Raw genomic sequence first — 22087 nt, 5'->3', positions numbered from 1 at the left:
TCAAGCCACTTGTCTTGTTTTCATTACTGAAACATTCAACCACCATTAAAAGCCAACAATCAGAATTCAAATTTCTCTCATAGTGGCACTTGTAGTTTACAACACATATATATTGACTATTGATCATTCCAATTTGCTTATTTGAGGTGCTAGGTGGAAACACCACAAAGAGCTTAAAGTATGAGTGATTACATTAAATGTATTCACTTGGTGAATTGCCAGTACGTGTCCAACCCCCAGCATTCTCAGCGAAGAAAACAAACAAAGCCATGAAAGCAAGGGATCAATCACCTCTGGGGCTAAACTGAATATTACAAAGCAGCTTCTTGTAATGACTGTGCATGTTTAAATACAGTACCAGCATGAACATTGAAGTCAATTACATCCTTTTATGTGAAGACTACCCTTCATCACTTTGTCTAAGTCATAGTGTTCTGCATAAATAACTGAAAAGCTTCACCCTATCACAGACAAGTCAGATAAATCCAGGACTTGGTTACTTTGATTTAGTTGCATTCAGAGACCAAAAGTTGCAGCTTCTTGCTGATTAACATTTTTAATAATTGAAAATAATGAACTTCACGAGATACAAATTAAACATAACAGCACTGAACCAAACAAATCCAAAAATTTCAAACCACAAACATTGTGAATCTGACATCAGGATCATGAAAGTTAACATAAACCCAAACAAATGGAACAAAGTTTCAGTACTGGAGTGAAATACCCTGCAGCTACTACATTGGTCTATTACTGTATAAAGGTACTACATGGTACCTTTATCAGAGCAAACCGGAGATACATTTCTAGATTCCAAACTTAAACACACAACTGGCCAGGCTAATAATTTTAAATTATTAGCCTGAGAAATTGAGTATTTTTCTTTCGGATTTACACATCTGCAGCATTTTAATTTTGATTCATTGAAAAATGCTGGTAGTTTCTGCACAATTCTACATTTTGAACCTTCATCACTCCAACACAATATTAAAATCTGTAACTATTCAAAAGTCCTTAAAGAATTTCGCATTTTCTAGGCTCAATACAGCACCACTGCACAATAGTGACAGTTGTTGATGTGTAACAAAACAATAAAAGACCAAGTACAAAATTTGAAAATTTATATATTCTCATTTATGGATATTCTGCTCCAGCCAAAACAGGTTGAAATTAAATCCACACATCAAATCCAATGGTTGTTGAGACCTGATAGCTGGAATCTAATGGCAAGGAATATTGCATCCACATTGTGTTACAAAAAAATATTGAAGTGAAGTCATAAACATTCAACTGAGCCTAGAGACCCAGTAGCACAGGAAATGGAAGTCAACCCAGTTTGCTAGTGTTATTGTTTCTTTGCATAAATCACATCCAATGCGCTCTTTGCATCATCAATCTGCTGCTGCAACCTCTCCCGCATTGCATCTGTTGTTGCTTTCTTTAGTCTGCCTTCCATTTCTTCAATAACTGCTCGGTAACCCACCACATTGTGGAAGACCCGGATAGCACGATCACCACAAGAAACCAAAAACCTACTGTTAATATCAAAAGCCAGGTCAGCAATCTCCTCCCCGTGCATGTTGAGAAATTCTTCTTCTTGACTGCCTGTCTTGGCATTGTGCATCGTAATATTGAAGCCATTCGATATAGCTACCACCCTGGCGTCAGGAGAAAGAGCGATTCGGCTGGAATCAGAAACATCACATTTCATGGTCAACAACAAGTACGGGTCCTGTTGCTGCTTGTACTGAACATCGGTGTCCCACAGCTTCCAGGTGCCATCTTTAGAGATTGTTGCCATTCTGGTCAGGAAACAATGAACAATTGTTAAAATTAATTAACATAATCTATATTATTTTTAAATTATACTTAAGATTTGATTCCATAGTAGTAAGAATCCTGATGAAATATTAACTTCCATTTTAAAAAATTCCAGCCCATAAGCTCATTGCTTTTCTAACCAGTTAATCACTCACTTCCAAATCACCAGCTAAAATTGTACACTGTTTATATTCTTTTTGAGATCTCATTAACTGAAACACCAAAATTTGATAGCAAGCAAGCTGCTCTTGGCACCATTCAAATGTGTTTCAATAACCAACTGCAAAAAATAAATGGAAGTAGCCAACCAAATACATTATGTACCCAAAGTTCAAATATGCAGAGCTGTGGCAGGAAGAAGACACACTATAGGTAGGTAACTGATATTATAGGACCTCCCAGGTTATGGCAGGGTTCCATTCCTGTGAACTGTTCGCAATTCAGATGGTTTGCAAGTCAGAAATGCAGCACCAAACAAGTTCTCAACTGGCAGAAGATGCCTGCAGCCCTGCACCAGCCTGCAAATTCACCTCACCAGTCTCTGAAACACTCATTCTCAGGCTGTTAAATAAGTCCAGCATTTGCAACCAGGGAAGGTCCTGTTTCCTTTGATTCTTTCACCCAACAAGGCTCTTCTTAGTATGTTAGGATGACTCTCTTATCCAAAGCAAGAAAAAATAATCAGTGTTCTGTCTCCTTTGGATTTTTTTGCCAGCCTTTCTAAACTTGTGCCCTCTGGTTTTCAAATCTACCACCAATAAGAACAGTTTCCTTTTGTTTTCTTTATCTTGGTCGTGATGAAAGTGAGTATTACCAAATTTCCCCTCAATCATTCCGTTCCAAAGTGAATACCAGCATCTATAGATCAGCCATTAAATAAATCCCCTCTGCTTTGGAACAATTCAAGTAACCATTTTCTGCACCCCAAGCCTTCACATCTTCCCCAAAGAGCAGTATCCAGCAATGGAAACAACACAATAGTTGTGGCTTCTTTGTGCTTTATAAAAATTCATTATATTTGCACTCTAGTAATATTTGTACTTTAAAAATAACTCCTTTCTTAACATTCTTGCCACCTTAAAAGATACATGCACCCCTATTTCACACCCTGTTTGTATCTGCTCTCTTTGGATCATATTGCCTTCCCTCATTTATTCTACAAGAATGTACCACTTCACACTTCTGTGCATAAAATTCCATCTGCCACGATGACACATTTTGTTTCCTAAGCTTCTGTGCTCCCTGACGTCTATCACTACAATGTTTACTAAACTTTTGCGCACAACACAAATGTATAAATATGCCCTGCTAACTCAAGTCCAATCATTAACAGAAAAAAAGTCATCTTTAGTACAGATTTTTGTAAACACCATGCTGTGCCTTCCTCCAATCCAAAAAATCTTCAGTACTGTTTCCTTTCATATGTCAATTTGATAACAACACTACATTGGAACCCATTTTTAAAACATCAAATTCAGTTTATCAGAAGCCATTCGAAAATTCACATACACATCAACTGCATTGCTCTTATAAACCACATCAAAAAACTCAATCAAGCTGACTGAACATCAAATAAAAGTAGAAACAGCTGGAATCCTCAGCACTTCATGTTTCACCTCTTTATATAGAATGGAGGAGTACTCTTGGGCTTCATCTTGTTTTCAATAAGAATTTAACAATCTGAGATTTCAGTCCCCTGGTACACCATTGGCCAAGATCAGACAGAAATGGAGGACCTTCATTGCTGCCCTAAACACGAGTGGTGAAATGGGAAGTAAGCAGGCGGTACACCATTTCTAAGTAGATATGGAAGCACAAGGCCACTTACTGTGCCCCACTCTGTTTCACTGTACTGCTTACAACCTATTGTCTACGCTTATGCTCCCCCTTTGCCTTTTACTTCCTTTCTCATTTCCCCTGTGATCCCTCTACAAACAGCCTGAGTTTCAAACAGTACCACTCAAACATTATTAATGTACTTCACTAACACGAGAAAATCTGCAGATGCTGGAAATTTGAGCAACACACATAAAATGCTGGAGGAACTCAGCAGGCCAGGCAGCATCTAGGAAAAGAGTGCAGTCGACATTTCGGGACGAAACCCTTCAGCAGGACTGGAGAAAAAAAGCTGAGGAGTAGATTTAAAAGGCAAAGGGAGGGGAGAGAGAAACACAAGGTGGTAAGTGAAACCTGGAGGGAGAGGAATGAAAGAGCTGGGAAGTTGATTGATAAGAGGCAGAAGGCCATGGAAGAAAGAAACGCGGGGAGAAGAACCAGAGGGAGGCGATTGGCAGGCAAGGAGGAGAAGAAGAGCGAGGGAAAAGGGGATGGTTAAATGGTGAAGGGGGTAGGGTGCATCACCGGAAGTTTGAGAAATCGATGTTCATGCCAGCTGGTTGGAAGTTAACCCAAACAGAATATAAGGTCGCAAACACGAGGAAATCTGCAGATGCTGGAAATTCAAGCAGCACACACAAAAATTGCTGCTGAACGCAGCAAACCAGGCAGCATCTATAGGAAGAGGTACAGTCGATGTTTCGGGCCGAGACCCTTAGTCAGGACTAACTGAAAGAAGAGATAGTAAGAGAATTGAAAGTGGGAGGGGGAGTGGGAGATCCGAAATGATAGGAGAAGACAGGAGGGGGAGAGATGGAGCTAAGAGCTGGAAAGTTGATTGGCAAAAGGGATACCAGGCTGGAGAAGGGAGAGGTTCATGGGACAGGAGGCCTAAGGAGAAAGAAAGGGGGAGGGGAGCACAGAGGACGGTCAAGAATATAAGGTGTTGCTCCTCCGAGTGTGGCCTCATCACGACAGTGGAGGATGCCATGGATGGACATATCGAAATAGAAATGGGAAGTGAAATTAAAATGGGTGACCACTGCGAGGTCCCACTTTTTCTGGCAGCCTCGCAATCTACATTGGGTCTCACCAATATAAAGGAGGCCACACCAGGAGCACCAAACACAGTAATTGACCCCAACAGGAGGGGGATCAGTGGGGAGAGACAAATGAATAAGGGAGTCACGTGGGGAGAAATCCCTGCGGAAAGCAGAGCAGAGGGGGAAGATGTGCTTGGTGGTGGGATCCCATTGGAGGTGGCAGAAGTTTCGGAGAATTACGTGCTGGACATGGAGACTGGTGAGGTGGTAGGAGAGGACAAGGGGAACCTGGTAGGGTGGCGGGACTAGTGTGTAGTTGCCTGGCTTGACCTGTTGCCCTTCACAGCAGAAACAGAATTTTCAATTTACTTCTGATAAAGGAACAACAAGAAGGGGCTATCTTCTGGCACCTCACCCATGGATAACAAAAATCAAAAATGTCTAACTAAATCTTAATCAGAAGATATCAGCTATCTTCCCCCTTGTTTCTCATTGCAACTGGAATATATGTAATATTATCTTGATTTACTTAATTAATGGAGAATCTTAAAATAATGAAGGTTTTAAACCATATTCTGTTTAAAATATTAATGATCTTGAATGGTTAATCATTATCAGCATAAGAAAGATCTGAAAAAGGTCACTCAAATTGTACGTATACAGTCCTAGGTTATATGCCAGTATAACGGATTCAAAATGAGGCTAGCCTTCAAACCAAAGCCAAGACTGCAGGTCACAAAAGGTAGTTCTCACCGTCTGGAGTCATTGGAGAAAGCAAATGAGTAAACCCCAGCTGAGTGCCCCTTGAGGTCAAAGGCTCTCATTACTTCTCGGAACTCTCCCGATTTGGTAAAACATACTTCCCAAACTTTCACGTCTGGTGTAAAGCCACATGAGGCCACAAATCTGCAAGAAAGTAAATGAACCATAAGCCATGGAATAGTGTCTTCAAAAGTTGTACAAATTTGCTGTCGCCATAGCTATTCCAACAAGGATGTGACATTAGTGTGAGTATGCCACAAAATGGAACGCTTGCTCCAACACAGCCAAGGAACACTAGCACTGAAACGTTGTTTGATCAGACCACTGGAGGTTTTGTCACTGTTATTCTCCGTGTAGTAGAAACACATATTTACTAGCCTACCATGACTTAAAATTGAAAAATGCAATCAGCAAAAATGCCGGACACTGACCTTCCACATGGAGACACAGTAGCATAAGCATTGTTCATCTGATTAGTGTTAATTGTAGCAAGAACCTCTCCTTTCAGATCCCAGATTAGGATGGTAGTATCACTGGAGGCAGACATAATGAACTTCCCTGAGATTGAAATTGACAGTTATTACAGTCTGGTTCATGTACATTTACTCTATACAAAGGTGGCTGTACTATGAAAAAATTTATTAGTTGCATTGCCATACTGATAGGTAATGAAACTTGTAAATACACTAATGCTGCAGAGTTCCAACGTATGGATTTACTTATACAACTTCCTTATTAGCAAGTCTACAATTTTAGTCAGGCACTGACAATATTCCTTCAGACATTGTGGGGAGAGAAGAATGGCAGGTCATCCTAGATCACTGTCACACAGTTCAGAATTCAGCACAAAGTGATTTCGAGACGTGAGTGCTAAAGTGGTGGGGCTGGGGGTGAAACGAATATTTACAAAACATCATTGATAACAGAAAAATACTTCTAAATAACTATAATAAAATACTTGGTTAATTCCAGCAAACAACAAGTTAATCTAAAGCTGGTTGGACCTAGCCCAAGCAGCAAACTAATGGGTGAACTTTGAACATCATTGCATTCTACCTGTTTCAGCAATTCCAATGTTCACAATAGGAGCTTTGTGCCTCTTTTGGAAGTCTTCAGGTGCAGCGGTGAACGTGAATGAACCATCATCCCTTTTTGTCATTTTAAAAACACGGATTGTTTCTTCATTTGCTAGCCATGTGATGAAGGCTCTTCAGTGAAAGAGAAAAAGAAAATGACATCAACACACTACTATTATATCAGGTGCCCCAAGATCGATATGCAGATCGTCACAGAATAATAATGGTCAAACACTGTAGCTTCAGAACTGGCTACAATTGCCACCATGCATAATTTATTGGGAGGGAAAACATTTGGCAGTGCCCATTCTACTGAACCCAAGCAGGTGAATCATCATGATACATCCGGACCAGTTAAAATTATATTCTTCCTTGGCAGACAACTGCTAAAGTTAAGAGGCCTACCTAAAGTTATACAAGGAGAAAAAAAAGAACAGGAGTATAATAATAGCTTCTTAACAAACATCAATACACCACATTTTACCTGGAGTCAGGGCTGAAACACACATGCAAGGCATGATCAAGTTCAACGTTAGCACGCATACAACGATGGTCACGCTCTAGAAAATCTTTTGTACTCCAAATTCGAACTGTGCGGTCATCAGCACAAGAAGCTAGGTACTTCCCATTGCTACTAAAATCGAGGCAACTGATATTTCCACTGTGGCCCTTAAAAACAAAATCACAGTTCAATTCAAACAAATATTTATCAGTAATTGAAAAGCCATGCATTACTTGTGTCACTTTTAATAATCGGCATACAAGTTTTATATAAAAAAGAATTTAGAAAAATGCCATTCTAAGTGTTTTAATATCATTGTGCAAGATTGTAAAAATGCTACTGATTATCAGCAGTTAACCTTCTTAAAAAATTAGTGATGCTTCCTCAATTTCATAAGCATTTCTTAGCTTTCTTGGACATCAATAAATACCATACACATTATATTGCAAAGTTAAGACTGGGCAATTATATAAAGGAAGGAATGCCTGAATGCCTCTGAGAGCAACAAGGATTAAAACAGCAATGGAAGCAAGCACTCAAAACTTTTCAATCAGAAAGGCTACAGAGGCAGTCAGATATAGAATTACATCAGAGGCAAGATGTAAGAATTGAATTGACTTTATTTCTTACTTCTTTCACCTACATGAGGAGTAAAAATGTTTATGTGACATCTTCGTCGAAATGTGCAATTTATAGCAATTTGTGATAAATAGTATGTGCGACGGGACAGTTAATATAGCACAGAAATACAATTGTATCAGTGTGAATTATTCAGTCTCATGGCCTGGTGGAAGAAGCTGTCCCAAAGCCTGTTGGTCCTGGCTTTTATGCTGTGGTACCGTTTACCGGATGGCAGCAGCTGAAACAGTTTGTGGTTGGGGTATCTTGGGTTCCCAATGATCCTTCGGGCCCTTTTACACAACTGTCTGTGTAAATGTTCTGAATAGTGGGATGTTCACATTTATACATTCTCTGGGCTGTCCGCACCACTCCCTGCATAGTCCTACGATTGAGGGAAGTACAGTTCCCATACCAGGAAGTGATGCAAAACTTCTTCAACCGTCTGAGGTGAAAGAGGCACTGTTGTGCTTTTTCACCACACAGTCGGTATGTACTGACCACACGAGGTCCTCAGTGATGTGTATGCCGAGGAACTTAAAAGCTGTTCACCCTCTCAACCCCAGATCCATTGATGTCAATAGGGGTTAGCCTATCTCCATTCCTCCTGTAGTCTACAACCAGCTCCTTATTTTTGCGACAGTAAGGGAGTCGCTGTTTTCTTGACACCACTGTGTCAGAGTGATGACTTCTTCTCTGTAGGCTGCCTCGTTATTATTTGAGAAAAGACCAATCAACGTAGTATCGTCAGCAAATTTAATTAGCAGATTGGAGCTGTGGACGGCAACACAGTCATGGATATACAGAGAATAAAGGAGGGGGCTTAGGACGCAGCCCTGAGGGGTACCTGTGTTGAGGGTCAGGGGTGAGGGAGCCCACTCTTACCACCTGCCGGCAATCTGACAGGAAGTCCAGGATCCAGCTGCACAAGGCAGGGTGAAGGCCGAGGTCTCTGAGGTTCTTGTCAAGCCAGGATGCAACTATGGCGTTGAACGCTGAACTGGAGCCCAAGAACAGCATTCTCGCATAAGCATCCTTCTTCTCCAGACGTGCAAGGACAGTGTGTCGAGCTGTGGCTATTGCGTCATCCGTAGATCGGTTGTGTCTGTAGGCAAGTTTTAGGGGGTCCAGTGTGGGAGGTAGCGTGCTGCAGACGTAGTCCTTGACCACCTTCTCAAAGCATTTGCTTATTATTGACGTGAATGCGACAGGACACCGGTCGTTCAGACATGTTACCTTGATCTTTTTAGGTACTGGAATAATGGTGGATGTTTTGAAGCAGGAGGGCACTCTACACTGGGAGAGGGAGAGATTAAAAATGTCTGTAAACACAGCTGCCAGTTGTGCCACACACTTCCTGAGTACCCGCCCTGGGATGCCATCAGGTCCCACAGCTCTGCAACTGTCCACTCATTGGAAACACCTGCGTACTTCAGCCTCAGAGAAATGAAGCACTTAATTTTTTTTTTTGTTTTACCAGATAGTAATTCGATTGTAATTTTTGAGGGGACAATGATTGGCACAAAGACTTTAGATACGATCCCACAAGACTGCTCAAAAAATGTAAAGGTCTATGTGATTCGAGGGAGACCAGCCAACTGGATTCAAAACTGACACAATGGCAGGAAATAAAGGATAATAATTGATGGCTGTTTTGTGACTGGCAGATTCTTATCAGTAAGGTCCCTCCTGCCTTTTTACTATATTAATGAATTAGACCTAATGTAGGAAGCAGAATGTTATTTGTAGATAATACAAAAATTAGCTATTAACTAAGGGTGAGGAAGAAAGCTTTAAATTGCCCAAAGATTCTCAAAGGTTCAAAACAGGTCACAGACTGGAGATAAGGACACATGGGATTCTTTATTAGCTGTAGCAGATAATATAAGTATAGGTATTTTAAATTAGAACTATGCACATTACTAATTGGATATATTTTGAGTAATTATTACAGGAAATGTCCACTTACTTTGAAGAGGATGGAGGGGAGATTTAAGGGGATGTTGCCAGGACTGGAAAATGTGACTGAATTAGGAATGCTTACTTTGAAAGAAAAGCTGAGGGGGACTGAATTGAGTATATAAAATGAAGAAGACTCGGAAAATGCGGATTAGAAAGGCACATTTCCCATGGCAAAGGAAAATAAAAGCAAATGCTAAGTAATTAGTAGGAGGACTGAGGGGAAAACATTTTCACTGGTGATGATAGCTTGGTGAGGTTTGGTGCAGAGTGTGCTGACTGGAGGCCAAGAAGCCTTGAGACGGGCTGCGAACCCATGATCACCTCCATTTCTCACCGACCCCACTGATTAAAGCATCAAGCAAGATTGAAATCAATGAGGCTGAGAGCAGGTGTTCAGCACCGTCTGCCTGCATCAAATCGGTCTCCTTCTCTCTCTCTGTCCTTCTTGTTCAATACTGCCAGAGTCTTGGGTCTCAGGCAAGGTTTAATCGACATAGTTTGTGGATTGAACTCCGTAGTTCATGTTATGATGCGTTTCTAGTTACTCCTTTCTTTATTCCTATTTTGTGCGATTTTGATTGGGATGGTCTGGCTCTGCAGCCTGCAGTCAACGAACGACACAGCATTAAACTGAACTGAACTGTGGTTTGATGTTTTATATTCTGTGCTCTTCACTCGCTTTTTTTGCCGTTTGCGATTTGTTTGCATGTTGGGTATGTCATGTACTCTTTGAATGGGTTCCAAGTTGTTTTTTGTTTCGTGGCTGTCTGTGCGAAGATGAATCTCAGGATTGAATACTTCATACATAATTTGACAATAAATACACTTTGAACTTTGAAGTTTCAACTACAGGGTTTGGGAAGTCACTGCCTTGAAGAGATAATGGTGCCTGATTTCTTTATCACATTTCATGTTTAAAGCAATTTATACTACACGTGCAAATAACATGAATATCTGTTCCGGAACTCAAGGGGTTGTTAATGCAACAACCACAGTTTTCACCATCAAGCACAGAGAAAAAGCAAAGTTAACGAAAGTAAAATTAAGATTTCTAACATCATGTGAAAATATAATGCTACAGTTAAAATGCTGTTGAATTCTTACTTTGGTTACATCAGTATGTAATACTGTACAATTCCTGCCTTATTGTCTAGTGGTGTCACAGAGTGTATTATCAACAATATGCAACATACATCTCCAGGATCATTATGAGTTACATCTTTATTTACCCATATGTACAATCCTGGGAGGAAGATCTGTTCAGAAGTACGAGTTGCACAGTCTAATATTAGCTGTCAATTAAACCAAAGATGTTCACAAGGGCACAGTCTGGTCACCACTTGGAGAAGATCTCCACAGTAGATGAAGAATGGACAAAAATCCACCACACATTAGCAATTTGCTTACACTAACTAAAACAGATTTAGGAAAAATTCAAAAGATGAACATTAACATGCAGAAAAGGAAAAAACTATGATTTTCATAGAAACTAAGCTATTTGGCCCATCGACCAAACGCTGGCACAGAGAGAAATCACAGCAGCCCCATTTTCCCACTTATTTCTCTAAATTATTCTCTTTCCTGTGCACATTAACATCCCCAACTATCCTTCCAGCCATCCACACTAGGGGCAATTAACTACCAACCAGCATGATACTGGGTTGTGGGCAGAAACCGGTGATACAAGAGAAATCTGCGCAGTCACAATAAAAAGATGCCAACTCCACACAGACAGAAGTGGAGGTCAAGATCAAACCCATGCCTGATAAACAATAAGAACTCTGCATGACATGGAATGGTACCACACGTGTACAAGAATAGGCCCTTCGGCCTATGGTGTCTGTCTTAAATGCTGCTATAGTATCTGCTTCCACCACCTCCCTTGGCAGCACACAGGAGTATTTTCTGACGGGGTTAAACCCTATTTCTTTTTGCCATAGCAACACCAACGAGCCAGAGGCTCAACCAGACTCCTGATCTTAAATTCTTCTACAGAGACATAGGTAATTAAACAAAAACAAAATGTAATGTCATCTTCTTGAAGCATTATCTTTACTTCTTTCTTCACAGCTGTTGTCTGACTTGATGAGTATCTCCAGCATTTTCTGTTTTTGTCTCAGATTTTTTTGGGGATAATTAATTTCTGCAAAATCCCCTGGTTTGCAATATTTGTTACATTGTCTATAAGTCTTAAAACCATTTTTTGCATGAAAAAGGGTGGAATCCAGCAATGTCTAAGGTAAACCTCGAACTGATTTTCGACATTAAAAGCAGCATATAACTGAACCATAGGAATTACTTATTTTCTAATTAATTCTTGGTGATCATACTGAGCTTGTTGCTCATACATTTGGTGAGGCTGATAATTTTGCATGGCTGCATACCTTTAAAGCTTCTTACCTTCAGTGACGAGGCTAGCAACGGGTGGGTAAAGACATGCTGCTGTAACTTGTCTTTGCGTGAACGTTGCAACTTCTGCTTCTTTGATGCCACATTCCTCTCACTGGCATCATTACTGACTTTATTGTCTTCTAAATGAAAGAAAACTTCAGTTCAGCAACCAACTAAAGAGCTATCTAAAACCAAAGCGTTCAGCTAAACAATCAGTGCATCTGTGTCATAAACAGCAGCAAAGGTTTGAGCCCTAAAAGGGTGCCTAAGACTTTTGCACAGTACTGTATTTGTTAATGTGGGGTGGACAGCAAGTTTGTAAATCTGGCGGAAGCAAAGGGCATTAGGAATGGCGAGGGTGGAGCACCATGGGAGGGATGCAGGATGAGTGGTGGAGAAGTGCCAGAGGCGGGGGGGGGGGGGGGTGGCAAAGACACACTCAGCCCTGAGACTCCGAGCAAGGTCATGTGATTCCAAACAACTGGTTTGGATCATTACAGAATGTCTCTCTGACGCTTTCTGCTCCCTCCCCCTCTTCTTCAACTACAATCCCGCTTTCCTGCCCCCTTCCCACTCTCAGCCAGAACAATGACCCATATCATAATCATGTTCATCAACAATGTCCTGCTGAAGGGTCTGGGCCTGAAATGTCGACTGTACTCTTTTCCATAGATGCTGCCTAGCCTGCTGAGTTCCTCCAGCATTTTGTGTGTGTTGCTTGGTTATTTCCAGCACCTGCAGATTTTCTCGTTTGTCATGTCATGTTTTTTTTGCGGCAACAGTACAGTGCAACACATAGAATTACTTAAAGTCTTAGACACACTAGCTACAGTGTATATAACTGCCCAAGACGTTTGCACAGTACAGTAACATAAAGCATTGGTACCGAAGCCGAAAGAAAGAGGGCACCAAGATTATTTCCGAGGGCCTTGGCACTTCCTTAGAGTCAGGACTGGGAATTTCCCCCCCTAGAACACTTTAATTGAAAGTGTTTCTGCTATCTGTTCACACAACATGAAGAAAATATCCCTGGATCAATAAGCAGCATGTAATAGAATCAGCAACTCTGATGCTTCAAAGTTTAAGGAAAGAAGTCTGGCCAGAATGGATTTCAAAGAGATGGTAACCATTATAATTCTGTTCAACATAGTTATGGAAAATGTAGACTAGAAGTGAAAGTTCTCAATTAGGAAAATGCCAACTTTACTGTGCTGAGATATGATATAGCAAATCATTACTGGAGTCTGAAAGCAGTAGGGGGGATTCAAGGAAGAGATACTGACTGATTATTAGGATGTGCCCATAATCACTATCCTATGCAACCACATTATTACTCACAAACATATTATTTTCCACACCTACAGTGATGACACACAGCTCCCAGCTACAACCTTCTGATTCCCGCATTCCCTTTAAACTGACAGACTATTTAATCATCATCCACCTAATGACTACCTAGGATTACAGATCTGTCATTCACAGAAAAAGTATGTGAGGCCTCCTCTCTAAAAGCTTTGAAAACCGAGAGGTAATCACGTAGAAATGTACAAGATCGTGGTCGGGCTTTATAGGGTAGAAACGTTTCTCCGGGCAGACGGGTCTGGAACCAAAGACCAGTCTCAAATTAAGGGGTGGGCCATCCAACCTCTAAATGTCTCCATTCCTTGGTGTAATGCTCTAGTTGTCTCATTTGTGTAGGCACAAAGAGAATGAGGATGCTGGAATCTGAAGCAACAAGAAAAACGCTGGAGGAATTCAGCGGGCCAGGCAGCGTCCATGGAGAGACACGGCTAGTTGACGTTTGGGGTGTCTATCCATTTCCTTCAATAGATGCTGCCTGACCCACTGAGCCTCTCCAAAGTTTTATCTACAGTCTCTCGTGTGTTAGTGTCAGACCTTCTGTCTGTAAGCGCCTCGGGATGTGGTAGATTTCGCAGTGCTGTACAATCTGTGGATGATCTGGCTGGGCCTTGCTCGGCGGTCGGGTCTCCTAACGAGATGAATGAAGCCCCCGGAGCATGACTGGGGTCGCCGCCGCGCAGTCCTCCCGCCACCAGGGAGCGGTACCGGCCGCTCCATTCAATGCCTCGGCCGCCTGCAACGCCCCGAGCCCTGGCCAGCCATTCTGCCCCTTACCGTCACTGCCGTCGTCCTGCTGCGGCAAGCCCTTTCGCGACCTGGTCACCGCCAGCGAGACGAGGAGAACGAGCGCCCCAAGGAGCAGGGAAAGGGCGACGGCAGCAAACTCTTCCATTCGCGGCGACTGGCTGCGCGTGGCAGTGTGGCGTCAGCACGCCGGAGAGAAGGAGCGGAATCGATCGCCTGGCGACGTGGCGGTAGCGACCGGGGCTTTCGTCAGCGCGTCGTGGACGTCGCTGGAGCCCGAGGGAGTCGCGGCTGTCCCTCCGTGGGACGGATCGGGACCCGGGACGTGGTCGCCCCTCCCACTCCCGGTCAGAGTCCTCCCATTGCCGCCCGAGGAGGTTGTCCAGCCTGATGGTGGGGTACGTCACCTGGACCCACAGCCAGCGTTCTCCACCGGTCTACTCAAGTTCTGGTTGAAGCAGATCTTTGGGCACCTTCTGCAGAGAAGCGCGAGTGGGATTTCCCGGTGATCCGCACCTGGGTGGCCGTTCGCAGATTCGGGCTGCTGTCGGCTGTGCAGGAGCTTTTCATTCATGTGTTTGTGCATGGTGCATTTGACAATAAACTCGACTTGACAGTGCTCCTCTACTCACTAAAATGAAATGTTCTCTTCTCGCTACGGTCGTCAGAAGGAAGGTAGAGGAGTCTCGGAGCCCAGAGCGCCAGGTTCAGGAAAAGTTATTACCCCTCAACTATCAGGCTCTTGAACCAGAAGGGATAACTTCACTCACCCCTTCACTGATCAGTCCCCACAACCTATGGAACTCACACTAAGCGCTTGAGGAACTCACCAAGCCGGGCAGCATTGATGGAAAAAAGGTAAACAGGTCGACGTTTTGGGCTGAGACCCTTCATCAGTCCTGAAACGTCGCCTGTCACACTGGGGGGGCATAGGGAGCAAGGGTGGACCCAAATGCAAGACACATCTTGTGAGGTTAATTAAATTTAGTTGATTGTTAGATACCAGGAGAGCAAGGCAGGAGCAGGAATAGCGAACTGGACAAGGACTCAGGACTACGACTAGACTGGGACTAAGGGTCTGGGCTTCGACTCAGAATCGGATCCCAGAACTAGAGGAGACAAGAAGAGGCTAGGGTATGGACTCCGAGCCTGAGACTGGGCAAGGACCCAGTACCTGGGTCTTGCCTCAGGCTCGGACCCCAGAACCAGGCAAGGACATGACATGGGCTAGGGAGAGGAGGAACATGGGAACACGGAGTCTCAGTCTCAGGAGAGCATGTACATGGAACCATGGACACATACACAGAACACAAAGCCGGGACCCCTCCTTGGGTGGGACTCATATTCAACAGGACACTAACATGAGACTGGACAGTACAAAACAACAACGGACAGATCCTATCTAGCTCCGGCAATAGAACTAGACCAAGATGCAGGCAAGGGCTACAGACGAGGTGAGGCAAGGCTTCAGGAGGGAGGGGCAGAGAAGGGATTCAGACAGGGTGGTAGGACAAGAATCACAGACCGCCAGGGCCAGGACTTGACTGAGTACTTGGATGCCGCCAGGGACGGGACTTGATTCAGTACGTGGATGCCCCCAGAGCCAGGACTTGACTTGGAGCCTCCAGGTAGTGGCGAGCTCTCGACTTGACCCGAGAACAGTAGACAGTGGTTCATGATTCCCTCTGACAGGTTAACTGACGGACCCACCTCGGTGAGGAAACTTTGCAGGCTCACTTTGGCAAGGTAACTTGACAGGGTTGCTCCAGTGAGGAAGGGCGAATTACCGGCACTGGCTTCGGGCAGAGACCAGGCTTGCTCCAGCCAGATGACATTGGCATGCCGTACCTTTGGTGACTTTGCAGACACTCTCGCCCCGAACAGCTGATAGCCGAAGACTATAAACTACCGGTTCAGCCGAGAGTAAACTGCCTCTAATCACCAAGGCCGAGGGACACAGGAAAACAGGGAACCAAAGGGAGACAAGGAGTCAACGGTCTGGATCATAACGTAAACAAAGTAAATATAAAGAGACCCTGATCCGGACCATGACCTCGCCTGTTTACTCTTCTCCATAGATGATGCCTAGCCTGCTATTCCTCCAGCATTTTGTGTATGTTGCTTGGATTTCCAGCATCTGCAGGCATTTTTTTTGTCTTTGTGCCACAACCTATGGACTCACTTTCAATGATTTTTTGCCTCATGTTCTGGATATTTATTGCTTACTTGCTTGTTAGTCTGTTCATTCATTCATTTATTTGTTTGTATTTGCACAGTCCATTGTCTTTTGCATATTGGTTGCTTGTCTGAATCTTTCATTGATTCTATAGTATTTCATGGATTTTCTGTGTATGGCCACAAGAAAACAAATCTCAGGTTTCTATATGGTGACATATATGTAGTTTGATAATAAATTTACTTTGAACTTTGAAATCTAGAATTGCACCACACCTTTCATGTTAGCCTTTTTGCCTACACAGACATCCCACCCTGCAAAAACTCATTTCAGGGAGGTAGCACTCCCGCCCCCCACAATCCCATATCACACAGTGCATATTTTCCCCGTATGAACATATAAAATCATTGCAACACACCAATATCGCTGAATCTGTGAGAGCCCTGGGCTTGTTTCCCTGCAACAACACGGTCCTATCGAAGGGTGATGAGAGACAGCGATACACAAAGGGGGTTCCTTATGTCCAGTCCATTCCGCAATTTAGTTTTCGTTGCATTCATTGCAGAAAAGCCTATTTCGCAGAGGTATTTTGGAAATGGAAGCAACGTTTTTCAGTGCTTTCGTGGCTATCTCAGGATATTCAGCCTTGACTTTGATCCAGAATGCCGGCAGAGATGTTATGTCAAACATACTTCTCAGACCACTGTCATTTGCAAGCTTGAGGAGTTGATCTTTTTCCCACGCTGACATGGATGATTCACCGGGGACATTCACAAATGGGTCACGGACCCATTCCTTTGCACATCTTGGGTCACTGATGACCTCGCGTACGTTAAAATTCAACAGTGTGTGACAGGGAATGAGGAAAGGTGCAGCTGACTCATATCGTTTCAAATCATTTCCTCACGGCCCGGTGGTTGGGGACCAGTCTTAGCATGAAGAGAGACCAATCAAGATGCTCGCTCTCCCTCTCCCTCTCAAAAAAATCTATTTCCGGGATATTGTATATAACTTCCGGGCGTCAGGGAGCCACTATCAATATGCGGGAGACTCCCGGAACTTCTGGGAGAGGTGGGATGTCTGCCTACATGCAGCACAATGTAAGGGTGTCCAATGTTGACAATTTTGCTATCATGCATTTGATTTTATTCAGTACCTGTCTTCATTTTACAAAACTATATTCACTACAATGAACAATCCTTAACAAGTTTCAAGTACATGTTTCTAGTTTCAAATTTAATTTTCTTCAGAATCAGGTTTAAGATCACCAGCATATGACACGAAATTCATTCAACCATACTTGAATATAGCCAAATGAAACTGCATTCCTCTGAGGCTAGGGTGGAAAACACATTGCCAACAGCACACTGCACATAACACAAATAGCGTGCGTGGTCACGATTTCAGAAGCAAAACATACAGTTAACAAAGAGAACAAATACAGCCCGAGTCCCCGAGTTTTTTTGGCCTAGCTTGTTATTTCACTGAGTGAACACTGGAGGGCAGCGTGGAGCAAACACTAGAATGTCAAGGGACAGAGCACTTAAGGTTAATAGGAACCACTAACAAGAATAAACCAGTACCACCCTTCAGCCTATTTCTATTCCCTGTATTAATGTTGTAAGTTAAGTCCACCTTCAGTGAATTATAAATAATAAGAAGCAATTTAGATCGTAGAAACACAACAAAATGCTGGAGGAACTCAGCAGGCCAGGCAGCATCTATGGAAAAAAGTACAGTACAATACTGTGCTGCCTGGCCTGCTGAGTTCACAAGATCACAAGACAAAGGAGCAGAAGTAGGCCATTCGGCCCATCGAGTCTGCTCTGCAGCTCCCCCATGAGCTAAACTATTCACCCATCTAGTTCCAATTTCGGGCTTTTTCCCTATATCCCTTGATACCCTGACTAATTAGATACCTGTCAATCTCCTCCTTGAACATCCTCAATGATCGGTCCTCCACAGCTGTATGTGGCAACGAATTCCATAAATCCACAACCCTCTGGCTAAAAAATTTCTCCTCATCTCTGTTTTAACTGGGTACCCTCTAATTCTAAGACTATGGCCTCTTGTCCTGGACTCACCCACCAAGGGAAACAACCTTTCCACATCTACTCTGTCCAACCCTTTCAACATTCAAAATGTTTCTATAAGATCCCCTCTCATTATTCTATACTCTAATGAGTTACTCCAGTACTTTGTGTGTGCTGCTTGGATTTCCAACATCTACAGATTTTCTTTTGTTTGTGATTAGCTCATAGGTGCCAATGTGTCAATAACATTGCCACCCATTGGTTGATGATGGGACCATCTTGGGACGGACTATTTGAAATTATATTCTGAGCCATTTGACATAATTAGTTAGGCCACCTTTTAATTATCATGTGCATTTCTGGCATTTAGAGAGTGTGCAGAAGAGGTGTACCAGGATGTTGCCCGGACTGGAGAGGACTTGATATCAGGAAAAGATAGACATTCTTAGATTGTTCTCTCTGGAGTGTCAGATGGTGCAGAGTCACCTGATAGGAGTATAGCAAATTGTGAGAAGCATAAATAAGGTGGGAGGTTAGCGTCTTTTTCCAGGGTGGGAACGACAAATACTCAAGGGCATAGATTAAAAGTGAGGAGGAGGAACTTAAAAGTGGACTTGTCAGGACAGTTTTTTTTAAACAGAGTGAGAGTGGTGGAACAGACTGCTGGAGAAAGAAGTAGAAGAAGAGGCAATATCAATGTCAAAGAGGCATTTAAACAGACCTATGAGCATAGAGGAAACATGGACCGTGTACAGGCAGATGAAATGAGCATTGTAGTCGCACAAACACTGTAGGTTGAATAGCCTGCTGCTGTTTGTACTGTCTATGTTCTAATCTACCATGCAGAACCCAAGGACACAAAATGGATTCTCAACATCCAATCTTTCTTCAGCGTGGGAATCCAACAGAAAAACCCTTGTTCTTTAAGATTATAACACGTTATTTTCTTTTTCCCCTTCCTTAAAAATACTGTCCAAGGAATAACTTGAATAACAATCCTGCGCATCGTTGAAAATGCTCTTGAACATTCAGTGAGCATGCAAGTACAAGGCTGACAACATTCACATAGGCTTTTATTCCCACTGCAAATTGTTTTTTTCCCTCCAGATTCCAGCACATGCAGTATTTTGTGTCTCCTTTACTACATTTAAGTCTTACGACTGGTGCTGTGTAACGAGCCAAGCCATTTCAGAACTGATTAGGAATGACAAGCCTCATTATTTTCGGATATTTGGAAGAACTGTAATTCCAGTTTAGACATAGACTGCATCAGTGTCTCTTAGGATCATGTGACTCATGCCACAATGAATGGTGCAAGGAGGAGACTGTAACCTTGACCTCTATGACTGTAGTGATAGGGGATTCCAAATTCAGAGGAGCAGAGAAGAGATTTTGTGTGCATGAAGAGAAACCCAGATAGCAAATTGCCTCCCAGGCAACGTTCCCTCAATTTTTTTTTTGGCAGGAAATTTTTACATGCTTGAAAACTGCATGGCACTTTAGATGATTTTTTTGTAATATCCATACTATTAATATTTAGAATGAAAATTGAAAAATCACATACTTTTGATTTTATTTAGTAATTGAAGGGGATAATGAAATATCATAGAAAAAAAGAAAACATTTCACATTTTGTGAACTTTTCTAACTGCGGCCAATTCCAGCTGCATAGCAAAAATGGTGATGTGTGTGCAGAAGCATTTCAGTTACTATGCAGCTGCACATCCACGCAATTTAAAGGGAACAGTGCTCCCAGGTGCCAGGATCAGATCAGGTCTACAGTATTCTAAAAGGGGAGGGTGAGTAGCCTTAAGTCATGGTACATATCGGTCTGAACAACATAGGAAAAGAGATGAGGTCCCAGAGAGAGACTATAGGGAGCTAGGTAGGAAGATGAAAAGCAAGACATCGAGGGTGCTGATCTCTGGATTGTTGCCTGTGCCATACGCCAGTGAGGGTAAGAACAAGATGAGTTGGCAGATGAATGTGTTGCTGAAGAATTGATGTAGGGAGCAGGGTTTCTGATTTCTGGATCACTGGGATCTTTTCTGGGCAAGGTATGACCTGCACAAAAAAGACAGGTTGCACCTAAACTCAGGGACCAATATCCTTGTGGGCTGGTTTAGAATAGCTACCGGGGAGGGTTTAAACTAATTTGACAGGGGGATGGGAATTGGAGTGATAGTGCAGAGAATGGGGCAGTTGGTATACAAGTAGATGCAGTGTATTGTTTAGAAAGGGAGAAGAATTTAAATTCTGGTAACATGGAGGCAAAATTAGTTAGCATGGGGTGTTAACTACAGGACTGAAGGAGTTATATTAGAATGCATGCAATATACAGAATAAAGTAGATGATCTTGTAGCACAGTGAGGGTTTGCAGGTATGACATTGTGGGCTTCACTGAGTTGTGGCTGAAGAACATTACAGTTGGGAGCTCAACATCCAAGAATACACGTTGAACCAGAAGGACAGGCAAGTAGGCACAGGGTGGCTCTTTTGGTAAAATATTAAGTCAACTCCTCAGCAAAAGATGACATGATCAGAAGATGTAGAATCCTTGTGAGCAGAGTTAAGAAACTGCAAGGATAAAAAGGTCCCGATAGGACTTATATGCAGGCCTCCAAATAGCAGCCAGGACGTGGGATAGAAGCTACAATGGGAGATAGAAAAGGCATGGAAATAGGACAATGTTACAATAGTGATGGCGGATATCAATACGCAGGTAGATTGGGAAAATCAGGTTGGTGATGGATTCCAGGAGAAGGAATTTGTAGAAATCCCACACAATGATTTTTTAGACCATCTTGTGGCTGAACCCACTGGGTAAAGGGTAAGCAACATACATCAAGGTTGCTGGTGAACGCAGCAGGCCAGGCAGCATCTCTAGGAAGAGGCGCAGTCGACGTTTCAGGCCAAGACCCTTCATCAGGACTAACTGAAGTCCTTCAGTTAGTCCTGACGACGGGTCTCAGCCTGAAACATCGACTGCACATCTTCCTGGAGATGCTGCCTGGCCTGCTGCGTTAACCAGCAACTTTGATGTGTGTTGCTTGAATTTCCAGCATCTGCAGAATTCCTGTTGTTTGGGTAAAGGGTAATTCTGGATTAAGTGTTGAGTAATGAACCAAATTTGATTGGGGTGCTTAAGGTAAAGGAACCCTTAGGAGACAGTGATCATAATATGATAAAAATTTACCCTGTAGTTTGAGAGTGACAAGCTAAAATCAGATATATCAGTATTACAGTGGATTAAGGGAACTACAGAGGCATGAGCGAGGATCTGGCCAAAGCTGATCAGAAGGGGACACGAGCAGGAATGACAGCAGAAAAAACTGATCAGAATTTCTGGGAGCAATTTGGAAGGTGCAGAATAGATACAAGCCAAAGAAGAAGTATTCTAAGGAGGCGATGAGGCAACCATGGCTGACAAGGAAAATTAAAGACAGAATAAAAGGAAAAGAGTGCATACAATATGGCAGAAAAGTGGAAAGCTATAGGATTGGGAGGCTTTTAAAAATGAACAGAGGAAACTACAAGAGCAATAAGGGGAGAAAAGATGAAATATGATGACAAGCTAGCCAATACATAAAAGAGGATACCACAAGTTTTTTTCCCCATATAGTAAAAAGAGAGGTGAGAGTGGACATCAGGCTGCTGGGAAATGACATTGAAGAGGTAGTAATGGGGAACAAAGAAAGAGTGGATGAACTCTGTAGGTATTTTATATCAGTTTTCATTGTGGAAGACACCCGCAGTATGC

At 42.8% G+C, this 22087-nt stretch overlaps 1 protein-coding gene across 1 annotated transcript; it reads right to left on the bottom strand.

Annotated features, from left to right (window-relative positions):
• Positions 1-537: 537 nt before the first annotated feature.
• On the bottom strand, positions 538-14434 carry tbl2 (transducin beta like 2). The gene is made up of 7 exons (XM_072243224.1): positions 14148-14434; positions 12021-12151; positions 7023-7207; positions 6519-6670; positions 5894-6020; positions 5454-5606; positions 538-1802 (listed from the first exon to the last, which is right to left on the bottom strand). Exons 1-7 carry the CDS (start codon positions 14263-14265, stop codon positions 1346-1348), a joined length of 1323 nt encoding a protein of 440 aa, XP_072099325.1. The 5' UTR covers positions 14266-14434; the 3' UTR covers positions 538-1345.
• Between the last annotated feature and the right edge of the window lie 7653 nt (positions 14435-22087).

The sequence above is a fragment of the Mobula birostris genome, chromosome 25 (genome assembly GCF_030028105.1).
Source record: "Mobula birostris isolate sMobBir1 chromosome 25, sMobBir1.hap1, whole genome shotgun sequence".
Lineage (NCBI taxonomy): Eukaryota > Metazoa > Chordata > Chondrichthyes > Myliobatiformes > Myliobatidae > Mobula > Mobula birostris.
The sequence above is the reverse complement of the archived record's forward strand: the minus strand, read 5'-3'. Positions and strand labels throughout refer to the sequence as shown.